At 40.6% G+C, this 25,080-nt stretch overlaps 1 protein-coding gene and 1 long non-coding RNA gene across 9 annotated transcripts in view; one reads left to right on the top strand and one right to left on the bottom strand.

Annotated features, from left to right (window-relative positions):
* Window positions 1–355: 355 nt before the first annotated feature.
* On the bottom strand, window positions 356–21,238 carry EIF2S2 (eukaryotic translation initiation factor 2 subunit beta). Of its 2 annotated transcripts, XM_025469771.3 has the most exons (9): window positions 20,977–21,238; window positions 15,182–15,359; window positions 13,397–13,500; window positions 8,795–8,930; window positions 8,039–8,139; window positions 6,965–7,113; window positions 4,531–4,587; window positions 2,487–2,572; window positions 356–1,876 (listed from the first exon to the last, which is right to left on the bottom strand). In XM_025469771.3, the coding sequence occupies exons 1-9, from the start codon at window positions 20,989–20,991 to the stop codon at window positions 1,701–1,703; spliced, it is 1,002 nt and encodes a 333-aa protein (XP_025325556.1). In that variant the 5' UTR covers window positions 20,992–21,238; the 3' UTR covers window positions 356–1,700. The 2 variants fall into 2 exon arrangements, with proteins under 2 accessions (XP_025325556.1, XP_025325557.1); XM_025469772.3 differs by lacking the exons at window positions 356–1,876; window positions 2,487–2,572 and adding an exon at window positions 3,256–3,433.
* Window positions 21,239–21,252: 14 nt separating this feature from the next.
* The window catches only part of LOC112673834 (uncharacterized), a 167,689-nt gene continuing 163,861 nt past the window's right edge, over window positions 21,253–25,080 (top strand). For 3 of the 7 annotated variants that reach the window (XR_007405620.1, XR_007405617.1, XR_007405618.1), the window contains exon 1: window positions 21,261–24,190. This is a non-coding gene — a long non-coding RNA (uncharacterized LOC112673834). Of the gene's footprint in view, window positions 24,191–25,080 lie in introns of all 7 variants that reach the window. The other 4 variants (XR_007405621.1, XR_007405623.1, XR_007405619.1 and 1 more) reach the window with 4 other exon arrangements.

Consider the following 25,080-nt stretch of genomic DNA (forward strand, 5'->3'; position numbering starts at 1 on the left):
AAACCTGGCTCTTGATCAAAAACCCTCAGTTGCATTTTGCTTTGTCACCCTCTAGAAGGTTCCCTGCAGCTGAGCTGGTTGGTGTAAGGTAGTAGAGATGGATGAAGCTGATGCTACTGTGTGAATGGGTAACTTAGGGTAGCCCAAAGTTTTGAATTCAATTTTAATCAGTCTTAAAGGGTTTTACTGGTCCAGGGACTTTTTGAGAATGAAATTAAAATTGGGTTGAAACTGCAACTGTGTGCCAACCTGTCACACAGGTGATGGTAAAATCCTGTCTTCCCTAAGGAATCCCACTAAACTAAAAAGAAACGAATGAAACACATACATACACACAAAAGCAATGGAGCACTAATAACACAAGAGGCACTAATCCTTGCTTTATTCACGCAGTAACATTGGACATTGAGAACTGTGTGGGCGTAGATACAAAAGAAGGAAGATGGCAGCATAAACAGTTGAGCTCATCAGGGCAGTGGTGGCAGCTCAGCCAATGTGGTCACCTTGGGCCCTACTGGGTCAAGGAAATACTCTGCTCCCTCCACCACTTCATGGCCAAGGTGTTTTACACTAGGCCTGTCCTTTAAAAATTAAGGGTCACAGTGATTGAAAACAACATGGTAAGACATTCAGGGCTGAGTTGACTGCTCCTGGGGCCACAAGACCACGAGGAGAACAGCATTACGCTCTTATCCTCAAGTGTGTACAAGGGAGATCACAGCAGACACATGAAATGATCTTTCTCCCTGTGCTGAGCGGAGAAATAACCTTTCAGCCAAATCCTCAGGAGGCAGAACTGGAGGCACCAAGAGTACCACAGGCACCATCACCTCTTGGTTTCTCATGGTCACGCTGAAAAGCTACTTTTAATATAGAAAACAGAAACATTTGTAGTGGGTGTTTATCAAATCCAGAACAGACGTTGGGAAAAAGAACTGCTTTCTCTAGCATCATAGTTTAGACTCAGTTCTCTGAATGCTGGTTATAAGACTTACTTAAAAGCTATTATGTTTCTAAGATTTTATCAGTGGCCAATAAGAAAATTCTGAGGAGGGGAGAGTACCTAGCACCTTGTATTCCTTCACGTGGTAACAGCTAGAGGACTTGGCAGTGAGGTAGCAGCAACAATCCTCACATAATGAAAAGAATTCAAATCTATGCAGTTGTTTGTTGGACACTGAAAACAGGCTGTCCTCCCAGATCTCAAGCTCTAACCACCCCCTTATGTGACACTTTATATCAAGAGAAGCTGAGAAGAAAAATAGCTGCCCAGCTGAACCTGCCAATGTCCAGTTTCTCAGGATGAGGATAAAGAGACCTCGCCAGAGCCCAGGCACAATCTTCTTCCTGAATTCATTAAGCACAATTTTTATAGAAAACTGAAGGACAAACCAAATTGAAAGAATCACTGTTATAATAACTTTAATTTATCTTGCATTTTACATAAGTCTATGAACGATTTTAAAAAAGCACCGCCTTACCCCATCATGTTTTTCTGACAGTTGTTAAAGTAGGCAATGAGTATGTCAACAGCTTGAGCATCAGCATCTTGCAAGGATTTCAGACCAACCAGCCACACGCCAAAGAACCTGGCAGCTTTTCTATCTTGTTTTTAATACAGTGGTATATCCACTCTGATGGTAAACCTGTCCAGCCAAATCTCCACAACACACTTTGCAAAATCAGTGGTGGTTAGCCAATTAGTTAGCTTTGGCACGGAGCTGTGCTCGCTTGCCTGTGACAGCCTGGAAGCCGGTTTTGATGCTGGCAACAGAGCATCGAGAATGACAAGTTTCGCACTGTAAGAAATAGAGTCGGGTGTCCTTTTGCAGGATTGTGTCCGGTGATCGGCACGTATGACAGGTAACGTATTCCTCTGCAGGAAAACATACAGAATTACCTGGTGGTTGCAGTGCACCAGAGGTTTCTTCCCTCTAAAACATCCTCTATAATGAACTCCACAAGCCCAGTCTGGCACCCAGACCAGGAAAAGCTTTATCTTAACTTAGATATTCTAGGGGTAAAAAGACACAAACTGTTTGCTATAATGCTTTACGTACTAAACCACGGGTTGAAAAAAGACTCCAGATAACCTGGAGGCAGGGATGCTTGCCAGATGCCATTCCTGGTTCTACAGGAGAGCCACTCAGAACTCATTAACTTTCCTAGTTGGGAATAGACTGGTCAATTTTAAGTGATTGGGAAGATGATAAAGGCAGGCAAGGCCTGAATGCAAACAGATTTCCCTGACTTGGCCTTCAGCCTAGAACTAACCAGCAGCTTGATCTGCTGGGCTTTAAATCCAAACCCTTCTCTCTACCCCTAAGCAGCTTCCAAGAGTCCCCTTGCTGTCCAATCCTCCCATATTTTCCCTCAACTCTGAAGGCCAGCCTTTCTAGCTTCATTAAAAACCTTTGGATCTCCCCCTAAATATTACAGTATCATTGAGAACATTTTAGAGTGATGTAACATAATTATACACTTACTGATATATCTTCTCAAAACATTTTCTATCTGTTTCTGTTGGAATCTTCCTTTGATTACAAGTTGATTATTACCATCTATAGAACCACTATGAGAAAAAAAGAGTATCTCTGTTATTGTTTCCTATAAAAAACCAAATTCCAGGACTTTTATACACTTAAATTTCAAATATATTCAATGGCATAGGACAAGTTCTAGGAGTAGTGCTATATTACCTGTTTTTTCAAAATTTAAGTAGTTGGTGCCTGATAACCTACCCGTATTTCCTAACATTAAATCCAATTTCAACCAATTAAGTTTCCACTGACAGATTTATGATTAAGTCTAAAACAAATTGATTCCTTAACTGTGAGATGGTTCATTCATTGAACAAAGGAAAAACACACTTCTCCTGAATGTATACCATGTACAAGGCAGGTATGGGGAGGGGGTCTATAAATATAAAAATAGGAAGGGAGCTGTATCTCTAAAAATTCCAAGCACCAAATGTCTTGATTCAGTCACATGGTTGATTAAAATATCCTAAAATGGGTTGTGGTAGTAGTTGTTCAACTATGCCAACGTATTAAAAACCATTTGTACATTTAAATGTGTGAATTTATCCTATAAAGCTATTACCAACAAAGAAGAACAGATGAAATCCCAGGTCACATATTGATCAATGGTGCTTAAAAACTTTGAAAAGAAGCTGCTGACAAGCACTTTTGATAAGGTAAAGCTCTGGGCTACACATTATCATTTGTTACAAATCACACTGAACAACAAAATTCATCCAGGTAGCATTAAATTTATATTTGTTTTGTATCTCATTATAAAACTGACTTTTGTTAAGAACCTCTCCTGTGATTCTCCTTTAACTATAAGGCTTTATTATCCTCCATGGACTGTAACCCTTAATCTCCAGGCTACGGTGACTCCAATGCTTGATGTAGGAAATTTTTTCCATTCACTGTCAAAAGAAATTGAATTTTCTCAACAACCCCATAATATTTAGCCCACTGACCATAAAGTTCACTGGTCACAACCTATTATAATACCCCACCTCTACAAAAACTAAATTATTCTCAGAAGCAGGACACTGCTAGCTTTTATTCCTTCAGTTAATGCAAGTTAAAAATAATTTACATTTAAAACAATTCTTCTACAACAGAACCTACATATCTACCACTAGTCAAATCACTACTTAACCCCATAGCAAGTGTAGCCAATTCCAACAAACTGAGTTTTAAGTAGACTTGAGTAGGGAGAGACCAGAACACCTTAGTTATCTCTATAAGCCTTTTAAGAGCTCAAGCTCTAGAGAAAAGCAGCTAAGTTTACTATCTTGACTATATTATTAACTAGCTTATGTGACCAACTACAACTCAATGAACCTGTTAGATGGGTGGTATTAATTTCTATTTAAAACTCATAGAACTATTTTAAAGACTGAGATAGTACCCAAAAAAGTGCTTGGCACAGAACCTGACATACAGTACGCACTAATTATGTGTTATCATCATCATGCTCCAGGTCTACATTATTTTTAAAGGGACTTCTGGATTCCTAGTACTTATGGCCATATTCATTGGAATGGGCTCCATGGGATACTGGTCTCCCTGAATGAGGATGGACTGGTTCAATGCCTTCAACATGTGAGCCCTGAAGACAGGGAAATAATTATCAATCTCTGTTTCCAATGTTTTCTCCTGAGTCACTCAGCCTATTTCTTTGATAGCCTATTCACAATTTAGAAGATAAATTCTGACATAAGAAAATGGTTTCCTCCAAAGTCTAATATTTGCTCCATAAAAAGACACAAAAATTCTATAATTAATGACAGGAACACCAGCAGGCATTTAGACAAGCCACTGTCAATGCTGTTCACTATTCCTAGCACCTAATCTCTCAGGAATGATTTCCCTCCCTGGCCAAAAAGTTACTGTTATCATTATGTGAATTTTTTTCTAAGGGTGTGATGTATCCTTTTCAAGTTATGAGAAGTTCCTCTGAAACATCCAGTACTACTATATATAATTTTATATAAATGTGAATATAGTTTCTTACCTTGTACCCAATTCAGCCAATAAAAATGCAAGAAGATGTTTGGGCTGACGATGTAATCTGAAAAGAAAGTGGAATATATAAACTTTATCCTTCATTAGATATCTCACCAAATGTCAAAAAAATCCTGTTCACTGTTTTTATCTGTAATTACTCAACTATTTGGTGAATTTTAGTGCCTAGTTCATCAAACCCTGAAATAAAGATATACAGATACCATTTATTTAAATTTTAAAGCCTATAAAGCAACACATTATTTATAAATACATATGTATAAGTATCTAGAAACATGTTCAGAAAAGGTAAACACCAACCTTAGAGGTTCCCCTCTTTTTCTGACAAGGACGGTGGTGAAGGGATCAGAAAGAGATACATGGATGTCCTTGATTGTAACTATAAAACTCTCTTTAAAGAAGAAAGATAGCTGAAGCATATTTGTCAAAAGGTCAAAACACACCAAACCTAGGCAATGGGACATTTAGCTATTTATTCTAATCCCTACAGATTTCCCTTTTGAAAATTTTCATTAACAAAAAGGAACAATAGAGAAATACTTCATGGTAGTACAAGAGCAGGAAAATTGCAAACAGCTTAAATATTCACCAACTGGGAAACAGTTATCCAGTCTATCCTGCTTTTAGAAAAAGGCAGGTCTCTATATACACACACAAAAAAAGTACACAGGAAAAAACAAATACAAAGCAATACCATTCATTATTTTCAACTTTTTTTTTTTTTAAAGAAAAGATTGATTTATTCATGAGAGACACAGAGAGAGGCAGGGACATAGGCAGAGGGAGAAGCAGGCTCCCTGTGGGGAGCCTGATGCAGGACTCGATCCCAGATCTTCGGGATCACAACCTGGGCCAAAGGCAGATGCTTAACCACCGAACCACCCAGGCATCCCAGTATTTTCACTTTTGAATTCTATCCACATGGGGGGTGCTTGGGTGGCTTAGTTGGTTAAGCACCTGACTCTTGCTTTTGGCTCTGGTCATGATCTCAGGGTCCTGGATCAAGCCTGGTATTGTCAGGGAGTCTGCTTCCCCCCTCCCTCTACTCCTCCCCCAAGCTTGTGCTTGCTAATAAATCTTTTAAAAAAAAAATTCTAATCACTTGGCATTGTTTGAACTTGTTCTAATAACTAGGTACTACTATTACAATCTTAAAGTTATTCTTTCCCAAAGTGTAGTGAGTGAGGATTGGTGAAAATATAATAGAACAGGTAAGCTCCTACATTGCTAGTGGGAGTATAAATTGGTACAAGTTTGTTGGAAAGCAGTTTGCCACAAAAATAACCCATTCCTTTTAACTCAGCAATTCCATCCTGGGAATTTTTGCCCTAAGGCTCTATTCTGAGTTACTGTCAAGATACATATATCAGGATGTTTTCTGAAGCTCTGGCACTAATCATGAAAACACGAAAGCAACTATATCGAACTAAGGAACTGTTAGAGTATGTTGTGTTGCTACTAAAAACATTTATGAAGACTATTTAATGACATGGGAAAAAGTTTTGTGATATATCGAAAAAATCAGATTAAAAACCAGTATGATTCCAATTTATTTACAAATATCTACATGCATAAAACTACCTAAACATAAAAGTATTAAACTATGATAAGAATGTGGACTTACAGAGCTTTCATTTTCTTTAACATGTCTATTTTCTAGTTTTTCTAAAATAAGAATATACTACTGTTGTCATCAGCCAAAAAATCTAAAACATTTTAAGTAATGCCTAAAATGAAAAAGTGATTATCTCAAGGTGGCTGAATTTTTAGTGATTACTCTTCTTTATTCATCAATGTCTTGCCTTTTATCTGCAATAAGCATGTTATCATTTATGAAACTGAGTAACAAACAGTAGAGAGAGAAGGTCAGTTGCCTTAAAGAGCCTGTCAGAAAAGATGCAGCTGAGCTGTGAGAAGTGCCAGGCCTAGAGAGTGACCTAGGAGTAAGATACACATGGAATGTGATGGTCATTAAGAAAGCTGAAATCTCATCGATCATGTCTTGGCAATGAGCATCCAAGGAAGAGGCACACCAAATTCAGCTGCTTTCCTGGAGCTCCCTTTTGCACTTGTTTGGCAGGCCCACCGCAGCCTGATGAGCTTTTCCACCTCCCCAGGCTCTCTAGGCTCCTGTCTGAGGACTGCATTCAACCTCCTCCCTCTTCACTCCATCTGGTTAGGATCCACTCTCATGGGTCAGCATGAGTTGGCTTCTCTCACCTCTGGATGCCTGATAAAACAAGCCCTAAGACCTACGAATAGAAAGAACTGACATACTTGAACTACAACCTCACTCAAACCAACCCTGCCACTTGTGTATTCTTTCTTTCTACCTGCAACAAAGTGCACAATAAGGACATTTCACATATACTGCACTGACAATCTGGTATTTGGGGTGGAGGATTCTCCATTAACCAACTTACAGTTTACAGATATCTGTAAAGTTGACAAAAGAAGTTTTCTTTGTTCCTACTCGGACAACCTGTGGAGGTTTCATGACAAATTTCCTTTTTTCTCCAGCAACCATATCTGGATTCTTTTCCCTCATAATGTTGAACACTCGATTCAGTAGCTATAGAAAAACAATTGATATTCACATACATTCTTATTAATAGGAGTATAAAGTTCCTACTTGAGTCACTCTGTTTTACCTTCAAGCAAAGCAAACATAATATTTTACTAAGCAGTAATCACTTCAGCAGCATGTATATACTTTTTACTAAACACACACACACCGATCATTGTATGTTCTGGCAGCACCTTAAGAGCAGGACTCAATCCTCAACCAGGATCTGATCCATTATGGATACTCACAGATACCCAGTTCAAAGTTCAATGAATGAATGAATGAATGAGCTCTACTAATTTTGCTGTTTCTATGGGAAAGTATATGATACGTGGAAAAGTAAGACTCAGGACAGCCCAAACTAACTTGACTTACTCTGGCCCTAAATTAGTTGCTCCCTTCCTCTATTGCTCTCCCAATTCAAAGAGGCTCCAGGTCCTCAGAAGATCATCGACTCAGATGGAATACTGAATACCATAATGACTGCTAAACTCTGGGCAGGCTGCCCCACTTAGGGGTATCAGGCAATACTGTGCACTGATTATGTTACCTCTCTGGGTCTGTTTCACTATTTGTTCTTTAATGGCCCTTCCAATTCAGTATAAAGATCATGCTTTTCAGGGGTGTCTGGGTGGCTCGGTTGGTTAAGCATCTGACTCTTGATTTCAAGCTCAGGTCATAATCTCAGGGTCATGAGATCAAGCCCTGTGTCAGGTTCTGCACTCAACAGGGAGTCTGCTTGAGATTCTCTTTCCCTCTGCTCCTCCCCTACACCGTGTACCCACTCTAATAAGTAAATATTTTAAAAAATACATAAAAAAAAATAAAATAAAATAAAAAAAAAAAATAAATAAAAAATACATAAAGATCTTGCTCTTCTTTGAATTCTAGTGAACACCTTAGCCATTTTTCATAACAGAATTTGTCTTACCTCCTCATACGTGTAGTCTCTTTCGGAGCCTGCCCAAGCAGGACCTGTCTGGTTACTGAATGAGATACCATCATCTTTTTTGCTGTCTTCATCTTCTAAAGCTACAGATAACAAAGACTGTAAGAATGAGGGGTAGGCAGTAACAAAGTGGGAGGAGGCAGATCTAAAGAAATGAAAGCTTCAAAGACATCTGTCGTCCCTCTCGCATAATAGCATTAAGGCTCACAACCTGTTACTGCCTCAAGACAGGGATGTTACAACTTTCATAAATAACCCTTAACAGAGACCTCTCTAGGAATTTGTGATAACAGATACACTGAGTTATTTCTTGATTTAAGAAACACAAGGTAACATAATGTTTAACATAATTAGCGGAAAAAAGCCCAGCTATTCTGAAGCACTTAAACATCAATATCCATAAAAATCCATCTGTTGATTACACTAGTTTTCTAACTCAGAGCTAATAAAACAGCACTTTTAACAAAAAAAAAAAAAAAAAAAAATTTAAACTTTAAAATCCAGTTACAGTAATTTCCCCAACAGCCTTAATTAGCATGTTTTTAGTGTAATCATGATTGCCAAATTCTTCCTCCATGAAATTTTGAACTGTCATTATCAAATTAGATACCTTTTCCTTTCAGCTTCCATTATCAGGCAGTAAAAATAAGAAGGAAAAAATAAGAAAGGAGCCTGTTCAAAGAGACTAGGCCAAAGTCTTGAGTAACCTAGAAATGAGCTGATGAGCCCCCATATTACCTTCATCTTTCTCTAGTATTTCATCCTCATCTGGGAACTTAACGTTCTTCTTTTTCTTCTTTTTATTGCCAAGCATAATGTCAAGGTCATCCTCTGGTTCAGCTGGTTCTTGGATATCACTTTCGATCTTAAGATCCTAAAAAATTGAGATAAGAATCAACATTTTGATACTACAACTATGTTTTAAATGATACGGGCTGACATAATTTTGGAGGAAAACATATTCACAATTATAGATCAGCAGTGTCTCTCACAGGAGAACCAAACTGGCTCAGAAAGTCTGTCATTTAGGAGCACGTGGCTCAGTTAAGTGTCTGACTTTGGCTTAGATGATGATCTTGGGGTCCCAGTATCAAGCCCCACATCAGGCTCTGTGCTGGGGTGGGGGGAGTCTGCTTGTCCCTTTCCTTCTGCCCCTCCCCCTGTTCATGCCCTCTCTCTCTCACATAAATAAATATTTTCAAAAAATAAATAAATAGGGGTACCTGGGTGGCTCAGTTGGTCAAGGGTCTGCCTTCGGCTCAAGTCATGATTCTCAGGGTCCTGGGATTGAGCCCCATGTCAGGCTCCCTGCTCAGCAGGGAGTCTGCTTCTCCTACTTCCTCCATTCTCTGTCTCTCAAGTAAAATAAAATCTTTAAAATTTTTTAAAAATAAAGTCATTTTTTTCAAAGATTTTATTTATTTATGAGACAGAGAGAGAGCACAAGCAGGGGGAACACCAGAGGGAGAGGAAGAAGCAGACTTCTCACTGAGCAAGGAGCCTGACTCAGGACTCGATCCCAGGACCCGGAGATCATGACCTGAGTGGAAGGCAGGCACTTAATCGAATGAGCCACCCCAGCACCCCCTCCTTCTTAAAGATTTTATTTGAGAGACAGTGTGAGAGAGAGAGAGAGCACAAGCAGGAGGAGTGACAGAGGGAGAAGGAGAACGAAGGCAGATACTTACCCAGTTGAGCCACCCAGGTGCACCAAGTCTGTCATTTAAACTAGAAATTCTTGGGGCGCTCCTCGGTGGCTTAGCGGTTGGGCATCTGCCTTCAGCTCAGGTGGTGATCCCGGGATCTGGGATCAGTCCCACATTGGGCTCCCTGCATGGAGCCTGCTTCTCCCTCTGCCTGTGTCTCCGCCTCTCTCTCTCTGCCATTCATGAATAAATAAATAAATTAAAATAAAATTTAAAAACTAAACTAGAAATTCTTTAAGACACTTTTTTTTAAGTAGGCTCCATGCCCAACATGGGGCTTGAACTCACAACTCTGAGACCGAGTCACGTGTTCTGACTGAGCCAGCCAGGTACCCCTCTTTGGGACACTTTTGTGTCATCTTTTCCTTTCTTGAATCCATCAACCTTGAGATCTTATAGTTATTGCCCATGTTTCCAGACCAAGCCACTGGTCAAAATCACCTGGGAATCTTTAAAAGATTCCCATATTGGGGCACCTGGGTGAGCATCTGACTCTTGGTTTGGCTCAGGTTGTGACCCTGGGGTCATGAGATTAAGCCCTGCGTTGGGCTCTGCACTCAGTGCAGTGTCTGCTTGAGATTCTCTCTTCCTCTCCCTGTCTCTCCTGCTCGTGTAGGTGCTCTTTCTCTAAAATAAAGTTTTTTAAAAAAAAGATTCCTTTATCTTCTGATTGACAATTTTTAGCAGGAACAGGATTCGGGAATATTTTAAGGACGTTTCTAAGTATTCTGATGCAATAAATGGAAACGTTTTTTTTCTTCCTGACACCAAATACGTGGTATTTTTCCAAAGCTATTGTCCAATTCTCATACTAACTAGGTGGCTTACAATTCAACTCAATTCTGACACTACCCGGGCTCAGTGACAGACCACCGGTTTAATGGCTCAGTCCCATAAGACTGTCCTTCTTTAGGGGTCAATGCAAGTACAGGGTCTCCATGTTTTACCCATACTTAGTCTTACTTGACTACAAATTCAGAACACCCCTCCCACCTCTGCCGTCATTTAATAATCTGCTAGAACGCCTGAGACTTGGAAAAGCACTTTACCTAACTATTACCAGTTTATTATAAAGGATGCAATTCAGTAACAGCCAAATGGAAAAGATGCACAGAAGAAAAGAGAGGGAGGCAGGTGCAAAGGCTTCTCTCTCTGGTTATACCACTCTCCCAACAACCCAATGTGTTCACTAACCCTGAAGCTCTCTAACCCTCATTGTTGGAGGATTTTGATGAAGGTTTCATTAGGTAGGCATGATTAATTAAATCATTGCCCATTGGTGACTGAACCCAATCTCCAGTCCCTTTCCCTGGAGGAGTGCATACGTGAAAGTTCCAATCCTCTAATCACGGCTTGATCTTTCTGACAAACAACTCCCACCCTGAAGCCAGCTATCCAAGAGCTCCCAGCCACTAGTCATCTCAAAAGGCACTTTTATCACTCAAGATGCCAAGGGTTTTAGGAGCTGTGTGCCAGGAACTGGGGACAAAGACCAAATATTTATTTTTTATTGTACCAGTCAGCCTGGCACCAGACTGTGAAGAGGTCTTTGGGCATAATTTCAATAGATGATGTCACAGAAGAGGGAAAAGGTAGAACCCAGAGAATTACAATCATCTGATGAACAGATGGAGACAAGGTAAAGCTTGATCTCAAGATTAGTTGCTATAGTTATGGATGTAAATAGGGTATTAAAATGATTCATACACACCCCAGAAGATCAGAAAGGTCCAGTCTCAGTCTCCAGTCTTCTAATTTCTCCATTCTTTCCCACCCTGAAGTCACTATTACCTATCAACATCTGTTTTTGCGTGCCTATGGACATGCAGAGAAATCCTGACTTACTCTGTAAATTCATAAATCTTAGCAGGAAAACTGGAATAAGCTAGGAGTAAATGACGCTCAGCCTTGAGATCCCAAATCCAGCTATGTGGCCAATGCCACATTTGGCCATCAGAAACCAATCAACTTGTGTATTAGCTGGATAACACATAAACAAGAAAGCAGGTATTAACTTAGTCTGTGGTACAAGCTCTTATGTTATGACTTCAATAGCAGAGAAAAAAGTAAGCACTTCTAAGAGCAGAGCTTATAAGTGACACTTTGACAAAAGCTACTAGAAGAACTGACCAATAAAACCTTGCTAACCAAGACCTTGTGTAGAGTATCTCTGATACGTCACGTTGTTACCCAGGATATTTAAACCTCATTTATTCAGTATAATCTGAACATGTCTTTCTCAATTTCCTTACAATAGTAGGAAGAGAAGAGAATCTCCAAACAGGGAGAGAGTAAGATAAATCCAGGTAAAATCATTTTCTTCTAAAGGACTCTAAATTATACCTGAACTAAAATAATCTCTGAAAACAGGAAAAACATCTCATTCATTTCAGTACCTTAGCAATTAACACACAATGCCTGACTCACTGCAATTATCAATACATATCTGCTGAATTAACCAAGTTATCAACATTATGACATTGTTTCCAAAACTGAATGAATTACTATATACATTTCCTGTTACATGTGCGATACACCTTATTTACTGGAGTTTGAGCAAATTATTTATCAAAGAAAAACTGGGGTAGAGGGCATAAAATGGGATACTAAGTACATACTAAGTATGAACTATGTATGTTCTCATGCTTACTCCTTTCCACTTGTATACACATAAAATTGCTATTATCCTGGATTTTATTTTTTTTAAGATTTTATTTATTCATTCATGAGAGACACAGACACACACACACAGAGAGAGAGAGAGAGAGAGAGAGTGAGAGAGTGGGGGGGGGGGGGGGCAGAGACACAGGCAGAGGGAGAGGCAGGCTCCATGCAGGCAGCCCAACATGGGACTCGATCCTGGGTCTCCAGGATCATGCCCTAGGCCGAAGGCAGGCACTAAACGGCTGAGCCACCTGGGGTGCCCCTATCCTGGATTTTAAAAATAGATGTGTGGGCTCTGCTCAAGATTACTGGGCAGAGTTTTTAAAATAGTAGCTCTAAGTAAGGCAATAACAGACTTTAGCTCCTTCTTGATCCATCCTATTTACCCACCTACCATCTAGTTACCTATCCTTGTTCAAAAGAATTTTGAGATATTTATATAGGAAACTGATCCAGTAACAGGACAATTGCAGGGCTTCATGTCCCTAAAAGACCAGAGAACCCCATAAAACCAGCCTACGTGCTCCCGTTCTACAAGCCAAAAAATCATCAGCCACAAACCATCATAAGCTGGGGTTCATTTTTTGCTGCTCAGAGGAACACGCATAAGTTTGTATACCTTCAACATACTACCAAAATTTTAACAGAAGAAACTGTAAGAATATATGCTCCAGAGGATTTCTCACTTATAGACTATATCTCTCCTCACCCAATCTGAGTGTGGTTAATGACCAGCAACATCATCATAATGGCATGCAATACAATGTGTAAAATCTCATTTATATTCCTTTAAACCATAATCCCTTTAAGACACCTAGTCAGACACAATCCCAAGAAAACGATCTTAACCCCGATCAAGTACTCAATAACAAAAGCAAAACTGTTAAGAGACAAGACACAAAGAGAAACATCAGCCATTAGCAACCTTTCAAGAGGTCAAATTTTACCTTCAATAAGAAAGCAATACTACCTTTACACCTTCTTCAGCTTCATCAATATCAAATATCTTTTTTGTTTTTTTCTTCTTTTTCTTCTGATTAAAGAAGTTCAAGTCATCTAAATCATCAGAAGCATCTAAAAAGATAGTTAAGAATAAAAATTAACAACTAGCAGAAGGTACAGCATCGCATCGAGTTAAACCAACAATTCAGCTATTAATTAGTCAAGTCATCAGAATAGAGTTTGGAAATCAGTACAGTGGTCTCTCTACAACCCAAGGTTATACGGTTCTTTTTTTTTTTTTTTGGTTATACGGTTCTGAAGAACACGATGGCAGGCCAAGTCAAGGCTTCACAGGAAAAACCTGGTTAGGGGAACATGTTGGGAATATTTATTTAGTAATCTGACCATACCATGCCTCACTGTTCCCATGCAAACTTAAGAGTTCTAACACAATTTCCAAGGCTCTCTAGTTTTATCTCTCCATTTCTGTCTACCTTCTCATCTACCAACTCTAATTCCTGGTTCCAGTCCAACTAAAATACTTCCACTTCTTAGTGTAGTATGTGTGGTCTCTTACCTAAGCCTCCCATGGGCCTTCTCGGATGGCTCGTATCTTCAGCTCACTGGATCTTGGTTAGAAGTAACTTCTACAAGAAGCCTTTTCTAAGCTTATCCTCCAACTAGGTTAGGTGCCCCCAAGTATCTTGATATAACCTCTGTTACTCCAATAGAGGTATTTACTGGCTTGTCTATCTCCCTACTGGCTACTAAAGCGCTATACTTTTTTCATCTAAAACTTAATGTTTAGCTCAGTGTTACTAAAATCATTCAATCGACAAAAGGCCTTATTAGGGCAGCCCCGGTGGTGCAGCGGTTTAGCGCCGCCTGCAGCCGGGGGTATGATCCTGGAGACCCTGGATCGAGTCCCACATCAGGCTCCCTGCATGGAGCCTGCTTCTCCCTCTGCCTGTGTCCTCTGCTTCTCTCTCTCTCTCCGAATAAATAAATAAACAAATCTTAAAAAAAAAAAAAAAGGCCTTATTAAAGTATATGACATTTGTTAAAATAAGCCTACAATTTGGAACTTTATCCACCATTAGTAATAATGGGTTTATTCAGTTAAGTCCTCCATTTGTCCTGCCCTATTGTACACTAGGGATATTTTAGGATCCTTCTGCTACAATGTTTTTCAAGGAGCTATTTATGAATTCAACTTATCTTATTACAATAATAATTTACTTTTCAAGTTTAACATGTACAAGACGTTTAGCGTATGGTAGATGCTCAATGTCAGTTCTCCCTATCACCAGCAGTGTCTTATGTTCAACAGACATAAATAATATTTACTAAATTATTTACTTCTAGTAATCAAATGGTGTCTATGTTAGAGCACAAGACGGAATACTAATGCTGGTGTCTAAATCCAAACATTTTAGGCTCTAATTTTAATCACTTTTATTACAGATTTTCAGATTTGCTAAGACATAAAACTGCCTATTTTGCTCCTATGTCTTTCTGCTTACACTCAAATACAACCACAATTAAAACTAGAGAAGAGATCTGACAGGTCAAACTGGAATAACCAGGCCAGGAATGATGAGGTTTGGTCATCTCTGCAACTTGTGGATTTGGGAGGAATTTCTCTGGAATAAGTCTATCATAAATCTGGCAAGATCCAATGCACACAGCCTGTTAATAGCCTCAACTTCACTTACCAGGCTGAGAGGTCACTGTATGCACAAAATCCAAAACCCTCATGGAAGAGAACCAGGTCTCACAGGACAACAGTGACTCTTCCGTATCTACAACTCACCCTTTTTCCTACTGTCCTCTTCATCAGCTTCTACATCTTTGTCCTCAGTTGGCTCTGGTTCTACTTCTTTTGTTTCTGAGGGCTGGGTTTCTTCCGTCTGGGCATCCCCTTCCTCATCTAACATAAAAGGCTTCTTCTTCTTCTTTTTCTTCTTGCTCATAGTAGGATCAAAAATCATCTGTTTAAAGGACAATAAAAAACAAAAAGGAACCAAGTAATTGTTTTTAAAGATATTCATATTCCAAATATGTTGTATCCTCAAAAAGTATACATTTGAAAGTAAAAGTGTATGATGCACTGAAGTCCCTTAAGAGGATCTTACACACACACACACACACACACACACACACACACACACACACAAAGGCCATCCAACAAACTTCCTTATATTATTAAAGGGACGGGGAAGATGGGTGTGGTTTGGAAACATGCACATGCCTTTAAATTTGTAAGTTCTCACGAGATACAGCAACTTCACTTTTAAATTTCATGAGCAAATTTGGAGACTTTATAAATGCATCATGGAACCTGGGAAGGGACCTTAGCAATACCTTACACCATGTCCCCCACTTTATGGATGAAAAAAACCAATGCTTTGGCAGGTTACACTTTTTTTTTTTTGTTTAAAGATTTTATTTATTTATTCATAGAGACACACACACACACAGAGGCAGAGACACAGGCAGAGGGAGAAGCAGGCTCCACGCAGAGAGCCTGATGCGGGACTCGATCCAGGGTCTCCAGGATCACGCCCTGGGCTGCAGGCGGCGCTAAACCGCTGCGCCACCAGGGCTGCCCAGGTTACACGTTTTATTTAAGGCTGGTAACTTGGGGTTGCTATGCCAGGAGACTTGACCTGATAAAAAATTAAAACAGAAACAAAAACTTCTCTTGGCCACCCCCTGAAGTTCAGATAAGTCTTTAAGAAAATCCATCAGCAATCCTTCCTATAGCAAATCTCCGAGTAAGAGAAACTTCCATACAACCTTTTCCTTTGCTTTTTGTTTTGGGAACATTAAAAGTTTTCTTATTTTATTTTTTTAAATTTTTAAAAAAGATTTTATTTATTTATTCATGATAGAGAGAGAGGGAGAAATAGAGAAAGGCAGAGGGAGAAGCAGGCTCCGTGCAGGGAGCCTGACGTGGGACTCGATCCCAGGTCTCCAGGATCACACCCCGGGCTGAAGGTGGCACTAAACTGCTGGGCCACCAGGGCTGCCCAAAAGTTTGCTTAGTTATTTTAAATCTAACGTCCACTAGAGACATCCTCTAGAGAATAAATGAAAAACCAACTTATAACTTGTTTTAGACAACTTGTATACACTGATCACTTGGAAAAAAATAAAGATTGTTAATTCAGACACAACAGTTTAACAACATATAGGGTAGATTCCTGGTAGAATGGAAAGAGGTCTTTTTAAATAGAATTGGATTCAAATCCCAAGTATTTTTCTCTAAGCCCCTTACCAATCTTTGTCCAAATTCTACCACGCTTAAACTTAGCATTTTGTCCAATGGTCTGCTGTGGCAGAGAAGTACTTAAAAGCACAGGTCTCGAGCCCAACTGACTGAATTCAAATCCTGACTCTGGCACTTACTTGCGTTACTCCAGATAAGCTCTTGCCTTCTGCATGCCTGATGTGTAAAAAAGATAGCAGCAGCAGAACCAAAAACCAACCTCACAGGGTTACTGGGATTAAATGAGTGATTAAATATAAAACACTTGGCACAGCACCTGACACAAAAGTACTCAATAAATGTTAGCAATTATTATGATTTATATAATGCTTTATAGTTCACAAAGCATGGTATCTCTTCATTCCTATCACTGAAATTTCATTAAATCAGGGTGATCAAATTTCCAAGACATATGAAACTCTAAAAAAAATTCCCCAAATTGATTCTAATTAACTTAAATTTCTTTATGACTCAAGTACATTAGAGAAATTGAGCTACACTGAAACCAAACTGTAATCAAGTAGGGTCTGTAATCAAGTAGGGTAGTTATCATTCTCACCCAATAAAGGATCTGCAAGACATACTGGAAATTGATATAGCCTCATTTCAAAGATTTCCTCTCCTACCTTAACATAAATTTAATTGCATATCAAATGAATAATTCTGAAATGCAGTCAGTCTGAAGAACATTACTGAGCAAACTTAAAGAGTATATAAAAAAATAAAGAGGATAAAAGACAGGAGGAAGTTCCCCACTGCTAACCTACTGGGTCTTGGGTCACTGTACATGGAATGTTACAATCTATTTCAGGGATGTTATCTAGTTTATCCTCATTTCTGAAATATGGAGATTTGGCAAAAGGACAGAGAAAGCACACTAGGCACTAGAAATCTGGTTGTCTGGCAGGACTTAAAATTTATTGAATTTTTTTTCAAGTATCAAGTTCTCTGGAATATTAATTATCTTTTGACTTTTGTTCAGCAAGACAGACCAAAGATAGGAGGGATTCTCAAATCAGAGGACAGCCTCACAACTGTCTTCTTATCCTCTGAAAAACCATTTGTACTTAAGTCTACAGGGAAAGAGTCTGGTTGTAGCCTTGTAAGAGTAATAAACACGCAAGAATTATACACTGAAATAATTAACATCTCTCTCAATTACTGTGTCTGGGTACTTAAGACAAAGTCATTGCCTCATACACTCACACCACGTACCAAAGTAGAATCTAAAAATAAGGAAACCAGGGATCCCAAAGTAGGACTCCCCCCAAAATAAAGGCCAGGTCAGTCCTGAGTAAAAATTAAAATGCCCAATTTACAAATTATTATATTCAAAATGTTTTATGACATTGTTTATGACATTTTATGTCAGTTGCTGACAGCACATTTATGAAAAACCACTGAATCTCTTAAGCTATTTTTTCTTTTCTAAACCCACAACAAAGCTTTCAAAAACAGTTTTCCACTTTCCACTTCCCAGGTTGGGTTGGGTTGGAGAATGCCAAAATGCTTCATGAAAGTAGTAACCTATTCTCCTCCATCAAAATTTACCCTAGATGGTAACTTTATGGCCACACCACACCCAGGAGGCAAGTGTTAGTTAAAAAAGAACCTACAGAAGCAAGGTGAGAACAAATGCTAAATATGGCCATCTCTGGGTGATGGGATCCTGGGAGATTTTTATTTCTTTTTGTATTACTCTGTTATGTAAACTTTGTACAACACACATTCCATTTTTAATCAGAAAAAAAAAACTTTTTTTAAAGATTCTTTTGTAAAACATCCTACCATGTTGCGTGAAAACCTAATGGTTCTGACACCTTGTAAATAAATGGGGCCTGGTAATGAGCAGTAATCTTAGCTATTGACAGCACTTAAAATGGTCTGAAAAATAATGAATGCCTGCAGATTAGGGAATTTTTCCATAATTCGAGAACACTGCTTTTTAAAGGTCATGATTCCACTAGTTTAAAGAAAGTTATATTTTGGTGAGTTTCTGGCTTAATTACCAGGTTTAAAAAGAAATGCATGCAATTTATTTTATGTCAACTACACACCAATGAAGTATTTCAAGAAAAAAGGAAATGTGAAGAAAATAGAAAAAAATAACAGTAGGTTCCTTAACCCTCTATCTTAGCCTAGAACTTCCACTCTTTTTTTTTTTTTTTTTTTAATTTATTTATGATAGTCACAGAGAGAGAGGGGCAGAGACACAGGCAGAGGGAGAAGCAGGCTCCATGCACCGGGAGCCCGATGTGGGATTCGATCCCGGGTCTCCAAGATCGCACCCTGGGCCAAAGGCAGGCGCCAAACCGCTGCGCCACCCAGGGATCCCTAGAACTTCCACTCTTGGGGAGAGTTTGGCAGTTTATAAATCATTTCCACGTACAACTTTTCACTTGATTCTTACAAGTCTATAAAGTAGTCAGCTAGTTTCCTGCCTGTAAGATGAAGTTGGACTGACAGACCTGTGAAGTGCTAAGCTGCTTAATACTTTACTGGCTTTCAAAGCCCTCTGTTGGAATGCTGGTTCTGCCATTTTTGCTTGACAAAATCTTGTTCAACCTTCAATAATTTATTCACATTCCATTTCCTTCAAAACCTGGTCTCACTGCTAAAACTGAATCCTCCAGCTCCCCAAATCACTACGTTGAAATGGTCCTATTTTTTCTAACCGCTGTAACTATTAGTAAATCTCCCTTACAACAATTGTGAGTACTTTACCATAAACCCTATACACAGAATAGTACCTATTACATGGGCACTGTTAAAGGCTTACAAAATGGGGGATCCCTGGGTGGCGCAGCGGTTTAGCGCCTGCCTTTGGCCCAGGGCGCAATCCTGGAGACCCAGGATCGAATCCCACGTCGGGCTCCCGGTGCATGGAGCCTGCTTCTCCCTCTGCCTGTGTCTCTGCCTCTCTCTCTCTCTCTCTCTCTGTGTGTGTGACTATCATAAATAAATAAAAATTAAAAAAAAAAAAAAAAGGCTTACAAAATGGAGAGAAAAAACAAACACGAAACACTGCCACTCTCGGAAATTTTGAAATACAGTAGCCAGAGTAATGTCTTCGAGGTCAGAGCATGACCCCTAAGCAAGAACCACCTACTTCATTTAGACTCTGGGTTTCTCTCGGAACAGAGCTAGGGCCTCCTGGTTTCCTAGATGGAGGCAATACTGCATAGATCTGGAATTCTACTACTGGCTCTGCCACTTAATCTTTAATCACGGGCATCATACAACTCTCTAAGCCTCAGTTCTCTCATCTTTAAAACGGGAATAATAACAAATGATATCAATGTTATACCATTGTTACGAAAATTCAATGTTGAGATTTGAATCTCCTCCTCCAGAAAAAAAATCCAAATTCCTTAATTTGGTCTTCAAAATCCTCCCATTTATTAGCCGCCACCTCCATTTCAACTCTAACCAAATTGAAGAATGTCCTTCCCGTGAGCACATGTACTCGCCTTCTTAACCACTCCCTTTACCCTGTGATCAGGCCCTTCCACTACTGTGGAACTTCTAAGCATCATTCAGGGTCTACCTAAAAACCAACGCTCGGGAAAGCCTCGTGGATTTAAAATCAAATTTCATTTTAAACCGTTTGATTTTACATAAACTGAGCAAATCTGTCTAAAAAGGACTTGAGAAAATTTCCTGAGGTACAAGCACGATGGTGGAAAAAGATCCAGCCAGTCGCAGCCCGATCTTCCCGCTCAGGTCTCTGTGAGCTCTCTGTTCAGGAAGGCTCAGGGTCCCCCGCCCTGAAACTTTCCGAGGTGAGTCACTTTCTGAGGCTGAAGGATCTTTTCCTCTGTCCTATCTCCCTCACCCCTCGGTCGTAAGAAATAATGCTCAGGATGAGGATAAGGGTGGATACCGACCAGGACAAGCCAGCCTGCAAAGTTTTTAACGAGGCGCTCCGCCGGAGCTGAGGAAGGCACGTCTCAGCACTCCCGGCGCCTGGTGAAGAGAGTTAGAGCCGCACTGTCAAATCGAAAGGAACGCAGGGGTCGCCGGCCCAAATCCCGTTCTTTTGGGGGCATTATCCCGGCATTCAAGCCCCCTTCTGGGAGGGCGACTCAACGAGCTCTCAATTCCGGAAACGCCGGCCACAGGAGGTCGCAGGCCTCGGCGTGGCCCGGAGGAGAGCCGGGCGCGGCCAGGCCCGCGGCCCTGAAGTCCCCACCAGCTCTACCGCTCCCAGCCGCCTAGGCCCGGCTGCCCCACATGGCGGCAGCCGGCCGCTAGGCCGCAGGCCCGGTCTCCCACACCAGGGTGGGTTCGGCTCTCCGCCTCAGTCCTTGGCCCTACAGCCAGGCTCAGGCCCTCACCTCGTCCCCGGACATGGCTGCGGCTCGAGTGGGCTCGGCACGGACGGGAAGTCGGACGGGTCAGCCCCAGGCCCCGGTGGCAGCACTGCTCCTGCCGACACCTCTCCTACCACCGCACTAGACTCTTGCATCAGCGAAAGGGAACGACACCCCGCCCTCTCCTCCCAAGCGTTGGAAATACGCCTGCGCAGAGCGTGCCTAGGCGCAGGCGCGCGGAGGAGGCGACCTGGAGCGCTCCGTCTGGCGCGAGTTACCAGGCGACGGCGCGGCGCGACGCCAGGCAAGCCGGGACTTGTAGTCCGCCTGGAAGAGGCGGGCATTTGGGGGACGGCCGCCCAGCTGTCCGTGCGCGTGCGCGACGTCTGAGGAAGCCGGACAGAGGGCTGGTTTTTGCCGGTGGCTGCTGTTACCTCAGTCTTTCTTGGCGCAGAGGTTTCCGCGCTGATATACACGGCTTGTGGTGTGAATTCGGGGCCATTTCTACTGGGTTAGGGTGGTGGGTGAGACGCTCAGTGATATGAACCCGTTAGGGCGTTAGTTTCCTTGCTACTACTCGACCACGCGCCCTTGTGATGCTCTAGTGCTTGAACTCAAAAGTTGGAAGTGGAGGCGCGCACGTCACTAAGAGGTTTTACTTAATGAGAAATTTAACGTAATATGCTGGATTCAGGCCTGGGAGGTCCGAAACCAAAAATGTCCTCTCAGTAGTCTTAAGGAGAGAAGATGTCCCCTGAGAAGAAATGGCCTGCCAGCAGTCTGTCAGGAAGCCTGAAAATACTTGTTCAGGAAATCTCTGCTTGAACACTGTGGGTGCACCATGCAATTAAATCCCCGTGAAGCATATATAGTAATAGCAGTTACCACTTAAGGGACTCTCACAAGTGTGGGTGGCTTCCAGCTGAAGACCACCTTAAACACCAGTAGAGTTTAACAAAGTTGGGCTTATTGTCTCCTCACAAGGAAGGAGACACACCATGAAGGACAGAGACATTTCAAGAAGAGGGTGCGGAGAGAATTTACAGGATTTGGGCTTATGTTAAGTAACTTCTAGGAGTGTTCAAGGAAGCAGGCCTTCTCTCTAGACTGGATGCTGTTAGGAAATGGAGGTAATTCAATGATGGGACATTTTAATAATTCCTCTTAAAGATTTATTTATTTTAGAGAGAGACTGAGCGGGCGAGCATGGAGGAGGAGCAGAAAGAAAGAAGCAGACTCCGCTGAGTGCACAGCCTGATGCCTAGATCCATTTCAGGACTCTGAGATCATGACCTGAGTGGAAATCGAGAGTCAGGCTTTATCACCTGCCCCACCCAGGTGCCCCTTTGATTCTTATCTACAAAAGGACAAGAACCAAGCTAAAGCTATGATTGATTATGAAGCAGCAGTACCTCATGTTAGCTAGGAAGGAAGAAATTTGTTTTATGTGCATGTGATTGGGACACGGTTGTTTGTTTGTTTGTATTCAGACATGATTATGGAGTGGTGGTTTTGTCTTAATCCATTCTGGTCAGTGTCTTTGATGTTGGTATTGCATGAAATTGTTTATGATCAACAGGCAACACCTACCAGTTGATGGTACCAGCCTAATTCCCATTATCAGAGGCTGTTTTTCTCCTTTTCACTGTGCTTCATATGACCTAAAAATGTGCTATGCTTTAGGCCTCAAAACAGCTATGTGAGACAATCCACAGATATTTAGTACTCCCCATTAGATACTAGTCCCTAATCTAAGCATGGCAGGTAAAATTAGGTCCCTGCCTCCAAGGAATTTACAGGTTATGAGAATACTTTATTGCCCCTTTTTCTAAATGAGGAAACTGTGCTTTCATGGTGTGGAGTAATTAGTCTAAAATCATACAGCTAGCAAAACAAGGAACCTTGTTTTGGGGATCTAACTCCAGACAATTCTGATGTCAGTGTCTGCCACTTTATCACCTTGAGAGTTTGCATCCCTAAGGAGGCTCTAGTGCCTCCTCAGTAATCTTCAGCTATTGATATCTGTTTATACCTGGGTTTCTCAACAGCAGCATTATTGACATTTGGGGCCAGTTAATTCTTTGTTGTTGGGGGCTATTTTATGCCTTTTAGGATGTTTAGCAGCATCCTTGGCCTATCATGTCAGTGGCACCTTACCCTCATTTTGACAATCAAATATGTCTCCAGACATTACCATATCACCCATGTTTGAGAGTCACTGGTGTATACCATTTATATCTTGGGTCTTTGAGAGGTAACAAATTTGAGGGGCATGAGAATCCCTAAATCACTTTGGGGAAATCTTAGAGAAATAGTGTGGCCTATTTCTCAGGTTCTGAAAAGCCTGTTCAACTAGAAAAATGAAGACTAAAACAAAGCATAGACAAATGAAATGGGGAGAAACAAAAGGAAATGAGAACAAATCAAAGTGGAGAGGAGCTCATAGGAAATCACCCTTACGTTATTCAGCTCACACAAAGACACAAAAAACCTTTTTTTTTTTTTTTTTTTAAGATTTTATTTATCCACGAGAGACACAGACAGAGAGAGGCAGAGACACAGGCAGAGGGAGAAGCAGGCTTCATGCCGGGCGCCAGACCTGGGACTCGATTCCTAGTCTCCAGGATCAGGACCTGGACTGAAGGTGGCGCTAAACCGCTGAGCCACCCAGGCTGCCCCAGACACAAAAAATCTTAATGTGGCCTTATAGTACCTCTGCTTCCTGTTTGAGAAATGCTATTATGCTTAGTAAATAGTCTTGGTCACTTTTCTGCAAAAGCTTTTCCTTTACAGCATGGTCCCAGGTCTGACCTCCCTGAACTGGCTACTTGCAAGAGACTCTTCAAAGATTTTAGACATCCCCCAAGGTAGTAGTTTGTTTTCCAGGAAAGCCAAGATCCCCTGGGAAGCTGGCAAAAATTACAAAGCTTTGATAGCTAAGTTTTTCTAGATTTTCCAAGAGATAGTTTTACTTAGACTAAACTAATAAGAACATCAACACAATCATTTGTATCTTCCTAACCTCTTTCATTAGGAACTTCTGCAAAATACATAGTCATCTATTAATTTTCTTCTCATTACAGTGAGAGAATCATTATGATTTTTCTGTTTAATACATACAGAAGGCAAGTTATAGAATCCACAAAAATGGTAAGAAATCCAGAAATAAACTATTGGAATCTTCATTTGGGGCTATTCTTGATGCTCAGCACCACTCCAGATCTTCCGCTGCTCAATAGTAAGTAATGATAATTCTTTACAGAAGAATATACTAAATTTTATGTTTTCATGGGCTTTAAAATAATCCATAGTTTCTTCTCTTGACCAATAAAATAGCAGGCCTATATAGGCTATGAATTAAATAAAATTAAATAGTGGTGATAGTATTGAACTGGAACCTAGATCTCATGATTCTTAGTCCAGTACTCTTTCTACTTGGTAGGCAAGCCCATATATCCTTGTAGTGATACTTAATTTACAGAGAACATAAAATATTATTTTTTTAAAGATTTTATTTATTTATTCATGAGAGACACACAGAGAGAGGCAAAGACAGGCAGAGGGAGAAGCAGGCTTCTCACAGGGAGCCCAATGCTGGACTCAATCCCAGGATTCTGGGATCACGACCTGAGCTGAAGGCAGATGCTCACCCACTGAGCCACCCAGGTGCCTCGAGAACATAAGATATTCTAATCTGCATAGAAGTCCAAACCTATGCAGCCCTTTCATCTGTTGGTACTCCATTATGTGGGATCTTTTAAGGGTTGGCTTTGGTGAAGAAAGAGAAAAGTCACTGAGATATTAATGAAGCATCTGGTAACTCTGAAATTAAATTAACCTTTAGATTGATATAGTAGGCAGAAGGCATAGTGAGGCTCCCACTAAAGAAGCCTTAAATAGAGTTAACCTTTAGGAACTAAATTAGTAGGAATGAATTCTTAATTATTTAGCCATATGTAAAAATGACATATGAGATAATATGTCACTGAGATTTAGGAATCACCAATTCTAAGCAATTTGACCAGGCTATAATATAATGAAAATACTGTCTCTATATACTGTCGTTATATTAATGATTCCCAAATTATATTTCCAACCCAAACCTCTCCACTGAGTTCCGGCCTCACA

The sequence above is a fragment of the Canis lupus genome, chromosome 24 (genome assembly GCF_003254725.2).
Source record: "Canis lupus dingo isolate Sandy chromosome 24, ASM325472v2, whole genome shotgun sequence".
In the NCBI taxonomy this organism is placed as follows: domain Eukaryota; kingdom Metazoa; phylum Chordata; class Mammalia; order Carnivora; family Canidae; genus Canis; species Canis lupus.

Excerpts from the sequence above, each read along its gene's own strand:
- EIF2S2 (XM_025469771.3), bottom strand. Across the intron at positions 7,114-8,038 it reads GAGACTACACGTATGAGGAG|CTACTGAATCGAGTGTTCAA; the intron begins GTAAGACAAATT and ends GTTTTTCTATAG. Across the intron at positions 2,573-4,530 it reads TTGGCTGAATTGGGTACAAG|TGGTTCTATAGATGGTAATA; the intron begins GTAAGAAACTAT and ends TTTTTCTCATAG.